We start from the raw sequence: 13,226 nt of genomic DNA on the forward strand, positions 1-13,226 counted from the left end.
GGACCCATGAAAATAATCCCACTCTCTAAAGACACTTTCTCAGGGGATGCTTGTAAAGTACCCATGATGGCACACTACCCAACCTGAAGGCTTTTCTCAACAGGCTTTGGAGCCTGGGATGGGGAAGACTGGAGCTCCAATTCCCTCCCCCCCCCCCACCCAGTGCTACTGTTCGGACTATTATAAGTTTACCTACTGCCAACTAAATAATGAAAAGCCCTCCTATATGATTCACTCCATTGAGTGGTCCATCCCTTTTTCCTTGGGGCATACGCATAATGGCTGTAGTCTGAGAGGCTGTTCACAAACAGGTCTCAGAATCAGCTGGACACATTCACATGTTCCTTCTCTTGCTATCTAAAGTTTCTAGGGACAAATAAAACTGACTGCCACTTTCAAAGGCACCTATATACAACTAGAAAACATATTCCGACAACTAAAATGTATTTGGGGAGCCAGGGACACAGCTCAGTCACTAACGTGTTTGCTGTGTAAACATAAGGACCAGAATTTGAGCCCAGAACCCATGCTATTAAAAGCTGGCAATACATGTGGCATGTGTATGTAATTCTAGCACCGACGAAGCAAAGTCAGCAAGACTAGCCAACCCAGTGAGATTTAGGTCAGTGAGAGACCCTATCATCAGAAAACTATCGCACCTTTCTGCCCCTCCTGTCTTGCCACTTCTTCCCAAGGAGAACATTGTGCAGACCAGAACCTCTCAAAGATAGGTAGCTTCACTCGCAATCTTGCAGTCTGCAACTGTGTTGGCAGCGATTAGTTCATCTACCAAATGTTGACTGAGCGTTGTACATGGTATTTCCATCAGAGAGTAGAAAGCACTAATTTGTAGTAAATATAATCCTAACTATCAAGGACCTTGTGATTCGAGTGTAAAGATGAGGTGCAAAGATATATTAGTGGAAGAACACACGTCCAAGAATATCTAGACACTGCGAATTAGTATTTGTAGGGTAAGTGGAGAGCGGGGGTACACAGAGTTGGGTAGACAGAGAAGGAGATAAATCTAGGAAGATGAGAGTGGGGATCACTGTGATCAAAACATGTTGTAGAAAACTCCCCAAAAAAGTGTATTTTAAAAGATACAATGATGTGGAAACTTACTAAGATAATAATATAGGGCTAGGGCACATCACTAGCTTAAATGAGGCCCTGGCTTCCTGCCCTAGTGATGTGCCCCTCCAATGCATATATATGTGTTTTATATGTGTGTATATTTTATCTTTTTTATTTTGAATTTTTCTTTTATTCTTATCTATGCAATACATCCTGACTACAGCCTCCCTTTCCCCCATTCTCCCAGGTAACCCCCTCTATATCCCCTCTCCCCCAGATCCATTGCTCCTCTGTTTCCCGTCAGAAAAGAGCAGGGCTCCCAGAGATATCAACTGAACACAGTATAATGAGGTGCAATAAGACTAGGCACAAAGCCCTCAGATCAAGGCTGGAGAAAACAACCCCATAGGAGAAAAGGGGGCCCAACAGCTGGCAAAAGAGTCAGAGATATCCTGCGCTCTCACAGTTAGGAATCTGAAGAGCGCACCAAGCTATTGAGCCATAACATATATGCAGAGGACCTAGGTCAGATGCATGCAGGCTCCATGATTGCCATTCCAGTCTCTGTGAGCCCCTATGACCTATGCTTAGTACACTCTGGGGGCCATGTTCTCCTGGTGCCCCCGACCCCTCTCGCTCCTACAATCCTTCCTTGACCTCTTACATGGGGTTCCTGAGCTCTGCCTAATATTTGGGTGTGGGTATCCTCATCTGCTCCAATCAGCTTCCAGAGAAAGCCTCTCTTATGAAGACTGGTCTAGGCACTGAAGTATGAAAGTAGCAGAATATTGTTAGGAATCATTTCATTGATTTCTGGGTTTTTGGTGGTGGTGGTGGTGGTCAGTCATGTTTTGTTCTACCGTAGGTCTCTGAGCTCTGAGTTCTACCACTGCCCCCCATATGTCTGAGTGTGTGTGTGTGTGTGTGTGTGTGTGTGTGTGTGTGTTTTAAAATAAAGACACAAATAGCCCTAAGGCATGCAAATCAATGAAGACAATAAGGGCAAACTGAGGAGGACAAAGAAACATATTGGAAGTATCTAGATATAGGATGGATGTATTTTGGAGACTGAAATTGGTTGAACAAAATGACTCTTTAATGTTCATTGTTATTGTTCTCTCTTCAGAGTGAGGAATATATATGTTTCCTTTGAAATGTGAACATGAGGATCAATTATCCAATAAGGGGTTTCCTGCATGTAAAGAAAAGTTGCTTCTCTGTCCTACCAAGAGTCCATTTCTTCCAACAAATAGCAGAGTGACATTTGGTCTTATGAAAGTTGTCATCACAAGAATTGGGGAATGAATGATGCGCTTTCTGTTGCAGAAAAGAATGGGGCCTGGAGACATTTCTTCCATCTGCTGTGCTGCAGAGCATGAAAGAGAAGAACATCAAGAAAGCTCTATCCCACCTTGTCAAAGCAAATCAAAACTTGGTACCACCGGGTAAAAAGGTATCCCAGTTACATCTTAATAGAATCTAGATTTTAAGCAGAGACATTTGCCTTCGTTCAAGACATCTTTTAAGATGAGCCCATAAAGAACATACTTGGCACACCGTATTTCTAGAAGAGCTTTGTACACTATTCACATATGTCTAAAAAGAACAAAAACTGTTGATCCTTCCAGAAATCTATTCCCTCACCACTTTGTCCCCAGACCCTCAGCCCTGATGCAGGCTGAGTTGGGGGATCCTATGACCCCACAGATGGAGAAGGGTGCTTGGGGAGGCAAGCTGGGATGGGATAAGAAGAGTAAGGCAGCAGCCAGGGGGAAGACCCCGCTGAATGGCCAGAAAGTTTAGGGGAATGGGGGGGGGGTGTCTGAGCTCCCCTTTCCAGGGCGTCAGGCTGGCCACTTGTCAAGCACTCACTCACCCCTCCGGAAGGACGGATGTTCTGGTCCAGAAATCTATTCCTTTCTCACAAGTTGGAAACTCTTTATTGTACGGGGCCAGAGGCAAGTGGTGCTCACAGGAGACTATTCTGTCCAGGGATCAAATCACAAGACAACTGTACACTTTTATCCGGCAACTGGTTACTGCTCAGACTAACTAAGAATCCCTGCAGGCCAGTTACTGTAGTCCTTAGGGATTCTCTCCAAGGGAGCTGTGGACAATTGGTAAGATATAACGGTGATACTCTTGGCACTGTGAAACATGAAGCAGCATTCTTCCTTGCTCTATTCTGACCACATGCCAGTGTTACCCCTCCCTTAATTATCACAAACAAAAATGTGCCCTAATAATCAAAATCCCTCCCACCAACATTCCCAGTGACAACCATTAGATTAAATCCTACAATGGGAAGAGAGAGCAAAGGTATTCCTGTCCCTGGTCAGTGGTGTTAAAATCCTTGTATTCATTTCTGTTTTCATTAAGTGGGAGACACACAAAGTCCATTTAAATGGATACTGTTGGTCAGGAAAAGAAAGATATGGCTTAGAAGTAATAACACAACAAAAATTCCAGTAAGGAGAAAGGCAAGGAGTCTTAAATCTCTGAGCCTATAAAACAGGGAACGGCCTGTGCACATTGCAGCTGATATGGGCTATTGATACTTGCCTGACCCCAATGCAATTCACCATCCATGCAGGTGGTCCTTTGCTTTTAGTATCCTATTCTCTGTCATTTTATAAGGTTTCACCTCATAAACGTTTTTTCAACCATATGATCAACTTCAGTACACTCTCAGCCACACTCTCCTTCCCAGTTTCAAAGGAAAATGACCCCCATCACCTCCTTGTGAGCACTCAGCTTCAGAAAAATAGCAAGATACCATGCGTCAATAGTTTTATGATTCCTAGGGCTGGGAGCTTGCTCGGTCGGGAAAGCACTTGCTACACAAGGAGGAGGATCTTAATTCAATCCCAGAACCGCAGGCCACGTGGTGGTTGTGCACGCCTTTAATCCCAGCACATGGGAGGCAGAGAGACAGGTGATCTCTGTGAGTTCGAGGCTAGACTGGTCTACAAGAGTTAGTTTCAGGACAGGCTCCAAAGCCACAGAGAAACACTGTATTGAAAAGAAAAAAAACACAAAAAAAAACATAGTTCTATCCATCCTGGACCCCATGTAATTATGCTGCATGCTGCATGTGGTGACAATCCCAGCTCTGGGAAGATGGACATACGCTCACTGCAACTCACTGCAACAACTCACTCGAAGGCACTTGCCAGCCAGTCTAGCCTGCTTAAAGACCTCCAGACCTATAAGCTACACTCTCCAATAAAATGAGGTGACTGACTTCTGAGAAATCATGCCTGAGTTTGTCCTCTGTCCTCCATGCACACATGCACTTATACACATGCACACCCTTACATACATGTACACACACACACCTGCACACTTGAGTTTCGTGGATTTTGTCCTTATTTGCCCAAAATTGATTTCTGTTATCTAATTTTATTTGGTTTATTTTCCCAGCCTCATCTACTGGTTTCATAATAATTTGGCAACCACCAATTTTAGTTAGTTCTATCATTTATCATGTACCAATTTTGTGTATGTGTGTGTGTGTGTGTGTGTTTTATAAACTATCATTTCCAGCCATGAGTGAGTGGTTTGCTTAAATTGTTTCAGGTTTTGGCAAGATTTAAAGAGCGTGAACAGTGCAAAATCCCAACTGCACAAAGGGCAATATCTCTTATTGAAGTTAGCAAGAGTTGGAAAGTCAAGCACGGCTGAAACGGAATTTTAGCCTTTGCCTCTTAATGGTGATCATCTCTGCCTTGTTGAAAATTTTACTTGAAGAAATATTCCTTTTGCATTCAATATGAAACAAAGACAGACTTCTAGTCAAATTCCATTTTTTTAAAATGATATGAAAGCCTACAATTTTGAAGTCTCTACACAGATGAGTTCTATCTGGGTATTTGTATTGCAACTCAGAGAATTCTTAACAGATCTCAGAGCTGAATTAACCAAACAAGGGTTTACACAGCAGGCTCAGACCAATTCCCAGTGGTCAGAGCTCAGAAAGCTCATTCTCCCTGGAAACTTGAAAGGAGTGGAAACAGCTTGAGAGGGGAGGTGAGCAAGCCTGCTTAAAGAGTTTGCATAGAATTCAGATACTCCCACAAATTTATGTACAGGTGTGTATCCTGTGTCCTTAGAGCATTTACATGCCACACGCCACATGCCCCATTCCTTTGGCCCTAATCACAGTTGGAAAATATTCCTTTCCTAATGTAAGCTCCCAGTGGGCAGACATTTTCAGGGAGCAATGTCTCACTTTGTTCTCATTTTTGAATGGTGTGAATCAAGTGTTCGTACTTATGTATCTACCCCAACACACACACACACACACACACACACACACACACACACACACACACACACACACCTCCAGAAGACATCAAGTTTGAATCTTGATGTCAAATTGCATTCTGACGCCAGAAAACCCGGGATATAGCAATTTACTACCCTTCTTACTGAGGAGTCTTTCTTACACCCCATCTCCCCAGCAATAAAAGCATCCTTTGGGGCTGGAGGTGAAACTCAGTTGACAGAGAACACAGAGCCCTGAATTCCACCCCAGTACTGCATAAACTGGGCATGGTGACACACACCAGTGATTCTAACACTCTAGAGTTGAAGGCAAGATGATCAGAAGTTTGAGGTCATTCTTGGCTAAATAGCAAATTTAAGGATAGCCGAGGATACATGAAGCCATGTCTCAAAACAACAACAAAAACGCATCTTTCCCTTGTGCCTTTGTTTCTACAGTAGAAAGGGCCCCACCCACTGGAATCCACATCTGAGTTTTCTTTTCTCTCCTCAGCTGTCTGCATTGCAAGCCAAGGTTCACTATCTCAAGTTCCTCAGCGACCTGCGACTATATGGAGGTCGTGTGTTCAAGGCAACGTTAGTGGTAATTTCATTTTCTTTCTTTCTTTCTGTTTGCAGTCACAGAGGTCTGCCAGGTGCCACAGCACGGGCTCTCTTCGAGTTGTCCCTGATGACAAAATCAAAGAGGCTGGGAGTCTTTCCCAGTCTTCAATCCTAACTGACTTCATCACAGGCCAAAGATAGTTTGCGAACTGTTCAAACCAGATAGCTTTGCTGTAGCAGTCCCTGGAAAAAGAAAAGCAACGAAACAGGCAAATCAAAGGACTCTTAACAACGGTAGCCTTTCAATCACTGAACCAGAAGGGGAAAATATCCACAAGTCTCACTTCTCAAAGCTTCTGATGTTTATAAATTTATTGCAGCATGATAACATTTACTTTCTATGCGATTCATAATTTATCAGCGCTTCCATACACTCATATCCGAGTCCTTTCTAATTGGGTGATTTAGTACAGTGTGACCCAGAAAAATCTTTGTAAAGAAAACAATGTGATCTTATGAAAACAGACTCTCAGATTGAGATTTACAAGGTGCTTCAGAAGCCCAGACTTTGAAATATTCTGTCACTCTCTTTCCCTCAGCAGGCAGAGAAGCGCTCAGAAGTGACTCTTCTGGTTGGTCCCCGCTATGGCATAAGCCATGTCATAAACACGAAAACCAACCTCGTGGCTCTTTTAGCTGACTTCAGCCACGTCAACAGGATTGAAATGTTTACGGAAGAGGAGAGTTTGGTGAGGGTGGAGTTGCACGTGCTGGATGTGAAGGTGAGTCTTTGAAATGTTGACCCATGGCCCTGGCTTGAACAGATCATTTCTGATAACATTGATAACACTCACCATGCAGGAAAGAGTTGTGCTCAGAGTCTCAAAGATGCCATATTGCAAAGAAGAAAAAAAGGAAAAAGAAAACTAAATCCATAGAACTCCAGTCCAGGGACTCTAGTCCTCATTAAATTGCTATATGATTTGGGGACCGGTTGATATATTTCTTAGAGCAAAGTTTCCTCATTTATGTACAAAAAGCAAGTCATCATCTCTCAGGCCCTTCTGATTGCAGAATACTGGTGATCATATAACATCAGGGAAAATGTGTTCCCATTTGACTTCTAGACTAGAATGTTCACATGGGGAATCAGTGAGAGCTCCGCTAGGTGTATTAACATTCTCATTCTCTTTGGTTAAATTGGGATATCCAGCCCTAATGTCACTTCCACTATGGCAGATTTGGAGAAAAAGATTAAGGGACACTGGGGTGATTATAGACATTTTCTGCAAAGCACATCAGGATCTGTTAGCATGCTCTGCAGCACGAGATTACCATGATAGAGGGAACATGGAGGTTCACATGATGTGATGACCTTAATTCCAGATGACTCCAATTGGCTTCCAAGACAAACACAGGTGTGGCAAGATTCTTGGTAGTTCATCATCCAAGATGATGAGAGAAACAGTCACATTGTAGGAAAAATGCTTAATGTATGGGAACTGGATGTTGTCATTAGTAATAGGAAGAGTGAGTCCCAAAGAGAAATGAGTGAGGAGATCCTGAAAATGGTCTCTGTAGACAAAATTAGGAAAATCCACAAGAGCCCAGAATAAAAGATAACAAATATTTATTTGGAGAAAATCTTGCAATAAGGGTAGAGAGCCGTGGTCCCCTGCTCTCTGGATACTGGAAGCTGCAAACAGAATTCCAACCACCACCCAAGAAAGCAAACACACTTTTTGTCTGTGCTTATTAGTTCACACATAGTACCTCAGACCATGCCCTAATGGACTGATAACCAAAAGGCTATTGACTGAATGCATTCCACAGCACCTCCTCCTTTTATCTAAATAAGAGGGTTCTAAACCTAATACAAAAATATATACAATAAGAACAAATATCAAGTATTGTCCAGGAGAAAGAAAAGGCGAAAACATATACAAAAATAGAACTACAACCAACATGAACAACATCAAACAGAAAAAAGTATGCTAAATGTCCAGTCTAAAGTGATTAGCAAATAACAAAGATTATTTCAATAATTATCCTAACCTGAGGAGTCTAAGTTTTATACTAAAAATGTCTTAGCTAAGTGAAGAGAGAAAAATGACTATGACCAACTAGTCTTCAATCCCATCAAAGATATGAAAAGGAAATTAATATTACCTAAGTAAGCAAGAAGTGCACGCAAGCAACTTCAAAAAGGTGCAAGAAATGACAGAGACAGCTGGCTACCTGAATCATCACCCAAAGTCTCTTACGCAATGTTGGGGCAACCAACTTTGGCTAAGGCCTTGAGTATCCTACAGACCATTTTCAGAAGCAGGAAAATTCAAAAGACTTCCCTACATTTTCTTGGCAAGGTTGGGCAGTTGCGTTTGTTTGTATCCTGCTTGTCCAGTTTGGACATCATGCATATTGTCAGTAGTCAAGGTAAGGGCAATTCCTTGCCCAAAGGCCCATTTTGCCAAGAAGAAAACAAGCTCCAAGTGAAGTGTCTTCAGTGTCCAGCATTCTCTCAGAAATAGATCAGTGCTGCCAGGAGAAATCATGTCTCGTGTCAACAGAATCTTGAGTTATTTAAATGTCATATTTTACAGTTCTTTGAACTGTCTGAAAATTACCTATGTATGCAGTGTACATCTCTATGCATCTAGAGGACCTAAATAATATAACTAAACATGACAAAAATGTCTGACTATTAACCTGTAATTCTTATAACCTATATAGCTTAGAGATTGTGCTTCACATTATAAAAATAAACAGTGATTAATCAGATGTGCAGCAATGAGGACAATGATCTCGAACTGGAACAATATATATAAATATCTTAATCATAGGTAGCAATATATAGTGCAATATGATAAAAAAAGTCCTAAAATTACATCAATATATAAAATATCTTAAGCAGAGCAAGAAACATACATACTTACAATAAGACAAAATAACTGCATTTGTGTACAAATATTGTAAACAGAAATAGGAGTGTACTCAATATAACAAATATGATTTGAATTTTTATCAATATACAAATTATCTTAGAAATACAAAGGTAATTTTATATATGTATCAATATACAAGAATCTTTACCAATGTATATTGTCTATAACTAATAGTTCACAAATGGATCACTAATCTATCTATTATCCCATCCCATTCATTCCCAATTTTTTCTTTTTCAAAAAGAGGTTCCTGATCCTACTTCATATTTCACCCCCAACCCTATATAACTTATAACCAACCCTTAACAGATGACAAGTATCTATAGCCCTGATAAGACAAAATCTGTTGGGAGAGGGGATGACATTTCCTAGAATTATTTCTAGCTGTCATGGGGACAAAGATATTTCTATGGGATCCTGTAAAAACTAAAACAGTGATAAAGTCTGAAGAGTACTGTCTGGAATAATTGTAGGCAGTCTCTGAGTAGTGGGTAAGGTTTTTCTGAGGTTCTTATTTGAAGTTCTGGCCAGAGTTTTGTAAGAACGTGTACTGTCTCAGTTAGTGAAGGTGGAATCATCTTGAGCAGTTTGTAGCCCCAAACTGGTCTTTGAGTGGTGTTTCTTGGCTCAATGGTATCATATGAACCAGGTGGAATCATTGCTGTGGGACCCGCATCTTCTTTCTTAAGACTTCAGAGATTTCTGTAGGAAAATGTATTGTTCATTTTGGAGAACTTAAGCATTATTAATGTCAAAATGGAAACTTTGAATTTTGATAGACATATATCAAAGGAAAAGTTGCCATAGAGACAAAAATAGGTAAGGGCAAAAGTAGAATATTTGAAAGCAGAGTTTTGAGAACCTTAGTCCCTAGATTTTTATTCTTCTGTCCCACACCAGGTGGCTCTTCTGATATAGAAACTCTACATTTTTCTATTAACAACATACATGGATTTAGAGAAGGAGAGAGCCATAGGATAACACCAAACCCAACTTTGATTTTTCAGTGAGTCACTACTACCACTATATTGAAAAGTAAGGAGATATGGATGTTAAGGTAGTGAGCTTTTTACCCTGCAAAGAATATTGGTATCATAAGTCAGATGGTTAGCTATCTTTTCTTCCTTAGATGTCTAGATGTCCGTGGTCTCTTGACTTAATGAAGATGGGTAGTTTCTATTTTCCCACAAAGACAAGAACAGAACTGTTTTGTTATATATAATTTTACTATGTTAAAATTAAAACCTTTTTAATTAGACAAAAGGGAAGATGATATGGGATGTCCTTTCGTATATGTATTGCTTTTATTGGTTGATGAATAAAGCTCTTTCAGCCAAGGGTTTAGCAGATTAAAGTTCAAACGAAGATACAGAGAGAGAGAGTAGGCAGAGTCGAGGAGATGCCATGTAGCTCACAAAGGACTAACATGCTGCACCGGTAAGCCGCAGCCTGTGGCAATACACAGATTAATAGAAATGGATTAATTTGATAGTTACCGCTAGCCAGTAAGAAGCCCAAGACATTGGCTAAACAATAAAACTGCTAATAAGCCTCAGAGTGGTTATTTCATAAGCAACTTGAGGAATAGGCAGCCAGAGAAAAACTGGTCCGGGGGACCAAAAGGACAGAAAATACTTCCAGCTACAGGGCTGCTCTCTGGACTGACTGATGTTGATGGGGTGGCTTAAAGATGAAGCAGAGACTGCCGTTCTGGTGGAAATGACAGTTCATGAATTTTGGATGGCAAGTGTTGTTCCAGTAATCAAAGGCACAGCTCCTGGCCAGTGTATTACTCCTGAGAGTGAGAAATAGAGACCAGTCACTTTCTTCTCTTGATCTTTTCTGCTGTCTGCTTTCTTCTGCTCCCACATTTCTGTATCCTTTGCTCATTCTTCCAACAAGAACATAGCCTTGCAAGCCAATGGGAAAGATTATCCTGTCAGCATTTCCTTCCATACCCAAGACACATGGCCCCTTACAAGCTCATTGTTTCGAGTTTTACCAGTGCCTCTTCCCAGCTCTCAGCTCTAGTTTACATTTGTGTAAATTTACAACTTCTTTTAGAAACATTCTTTTCTCAGCTCTCTTTGACACTTTCCACACAATTGCAGTCTCAATTCTGACTTGCATTTTATTTCTTTTGAACACTCATTTTCACTACAGATCTTACATTTTAAAAGATATTTTCTGAAGTGTGTGTGTCTGTGCACCCATACAGACACACACACACACACACACACACACACACACACACACGGAGAGAGAGAGAGAGACAGAGAGAGAGAGAGAGAGAGAGAGAGAGAGAGAGAGAGAGAGAGAGAGAGGACAGAAGAGGTCATTGGCTTTCCTCAACTGGAGTTACAGACTTTTGGGAGCCACCAAGTAGAAGTATAGGAAAGCAAACTCAAGTGCCCCTGAAGAGCACTACTAAGCTCTCAACCAGAGACATCTCTTCAGCCCCATGAATCTCAAATTTAATATTCCCGATGTTTTCACATCATAGGCTTAATCCTTGGTAAGTAAAATAGCAGCCTTAACTATTACTCTACAGATGTTTAGCTATTATAAAAAGAAAGCCAATGTTTCATGGGGCTTGGTACTTTTCTTTTTCTTGAATGAGTTGAAAGGGGATTTTAAGTTCAGTGCATATATTCACAGAAGCACAATGAGCATGTGTGAACTCTATGTTGTTTCTGCTATGGTCATATTTCCTGCTGCAGAGAACGGGTGCATTCTCATTTGCTCTGCAGAGAATCTTCCCCATTGATTCTAACACCCTTAATCCACTCCTCTCACTCCTCCCTACTTGACAGTGTGACTCGGGCTAGGTCAGTCCCCTGTTTCTCTCAGAGCTCTTCTGCCGGGTATGTCAACTCCTCTGTGAAGGCAACAGGCTTCAACAAACATGTCTCCTAAAGGTTTTCTCAGTGAGACCACCTTGTGTTGTCTCTGAGTTTCTCCCCTCATTTATATTTCTCCAACGGAATGTTTACTCAGTACCTTCATTTGCTTACAGTTATTAAGCATTTATAAATACTCTATAGGGAAAGATTTTAATGAAAAATACTTTCTTGTGCATTTCTTTGTTTTGCAGCCCATCACACTCCTTATGGAGTCATCAGATGCCATGAACCTGGCCTGTCTGACGGCTGGATACTACCGGCTGCTTGTGGACTCCAGGAGATCAATATTTAACATGGCCAACAAGAAAAATGCAGGCACACAGGACACAGGTATTTTCTTCCTAAATTCATGAATTGCTGACCCCCGTACCTAACTATTGAGGACTTCCCCAACAACAGTAATCAGGAACAGAATTCAAAAGTAAAGTCTTACTTATACTTAAGAATACTGGTTCCAAGGGCTGGGGAGATGGGAAGAGTATTTCACACAAACATGAGTACCTGAGTTCCAATGTTCAAAATTCACATAAAACTAGACATATCATATATGTCTGTGTTCCTAGTGCTCCTACAACAAAATAGGAGGCAGAGACAAAAGAATCCCTGAGAGCTTGTGGCCAGCTAGCCTGTGTTATACAGCTCAGCAGCAAGCAAGAAAGAGACCCTGCCTTAAACACAGTAGAAGATAAGAACCATTACCTACAACTGTTCTTTGACCTCCACGTGTATACTATGACATATGTGCGCCTGCATATACAGACACATATGATCAGATATATATACACATAAATATATATATATGTGTATATATACACACATAAATATATATATGTATATATATATATGGAGAGAGAGAGAGAGGGAGGGAGAGAGAGAATTGTGTAGAATGCCTGCCTAGCATATGTGAGACCCTTGTTTCAATCCTTATTACCATGAAGAAAAGAGAAAATTTAGGGTTGCACCTATAAAAAATGTAATATCCAAATACAACATGGAACCTTTAAGTACTGATGGCACTGATAACAATTAAAAACAAACATGCTGATTTACCCATTGCAGCTGGAATGTAACTTGGAAATGACAGGTACTCACTTCAAAGACAGTGGTTTTTATTACTGTGAACTCTTGACAGTCCTTTTCCCATTCTTTCTTTTATTCTTGGTGCTTGTGGGATAGAACCCAGGTCCTTACCTAGTCTTCTATACTAGACACTCTGCCACTAAGCTACTGTCGTGGTTCTGTGACTATATTTTTTCTGTCCCATGCTTATTTGGCCAGGACCCTGAGAATTAAGTTCCCTGCTGGAGAGTTTCTCTTTCTTTAAAATCCTAGACTACAGCTTTGACATTTTATAAAGTCACCAATTTACTTATGTGTGTATGTGTTTACTTAGTGAGACAAAATGTACAACCCAAGCTAGCCTGGAACTCACCATGTCCCAGGCTAACCTCAAGTTATGTCATTCCTGGCT

The 13,226-nt window shown here is 40.9% G+C and overlaps 1 protein-coding gene across 6 annotated transcripts in view; it reads left to right on the plus strand.

Annotated features, from left to right (window-relative positions):
- The window catches only part of Frmpd4 (FERM and PDZ domain containing 4), a 930,349-nt gene that overhangs the window by 902,688 nt on the left and 14,435 nt on the right, over positions 1-13,226 (plus strand). For all 6 annotated transcript variants that reach the window (XM_085684903.2, XM_087902491.1, XM_085684900.2 and 3 more), the window contains 4 exons: positions 2,404-2,530; positions 5,858-5,947; positions 6,507-6,689; positions 11,947-12,085. In XM_085684903.2, the coding sequence (XP_085541029.1) occupies positions 2,404-2,530; positions 5,858-5,947; positions 6,507-6,689; positions 11,947-12,085 (539 nt within the window). The remainder of the gene's footprint in view (positions 1-2,403; positions 2,531-5,857; positions 5,948-6,506; positions 6,690-11,946; positions 12,086-13,226) is intronic.

Source organism: Myodes glareolus, chromosome X (assembly GCF_982192425.1).
Source record: "Myodes glareolus chromosome X, mMyoGla1.1, whole genome shotgun sequence".
In the NCBI taxonomy this organism is placed as follows: domain Eukaryota; kingdom Metazoa; phylum Chordata; class Mammalia; order Rodentia; family Cricetidae; genus Myodes; species Myodes glareolus.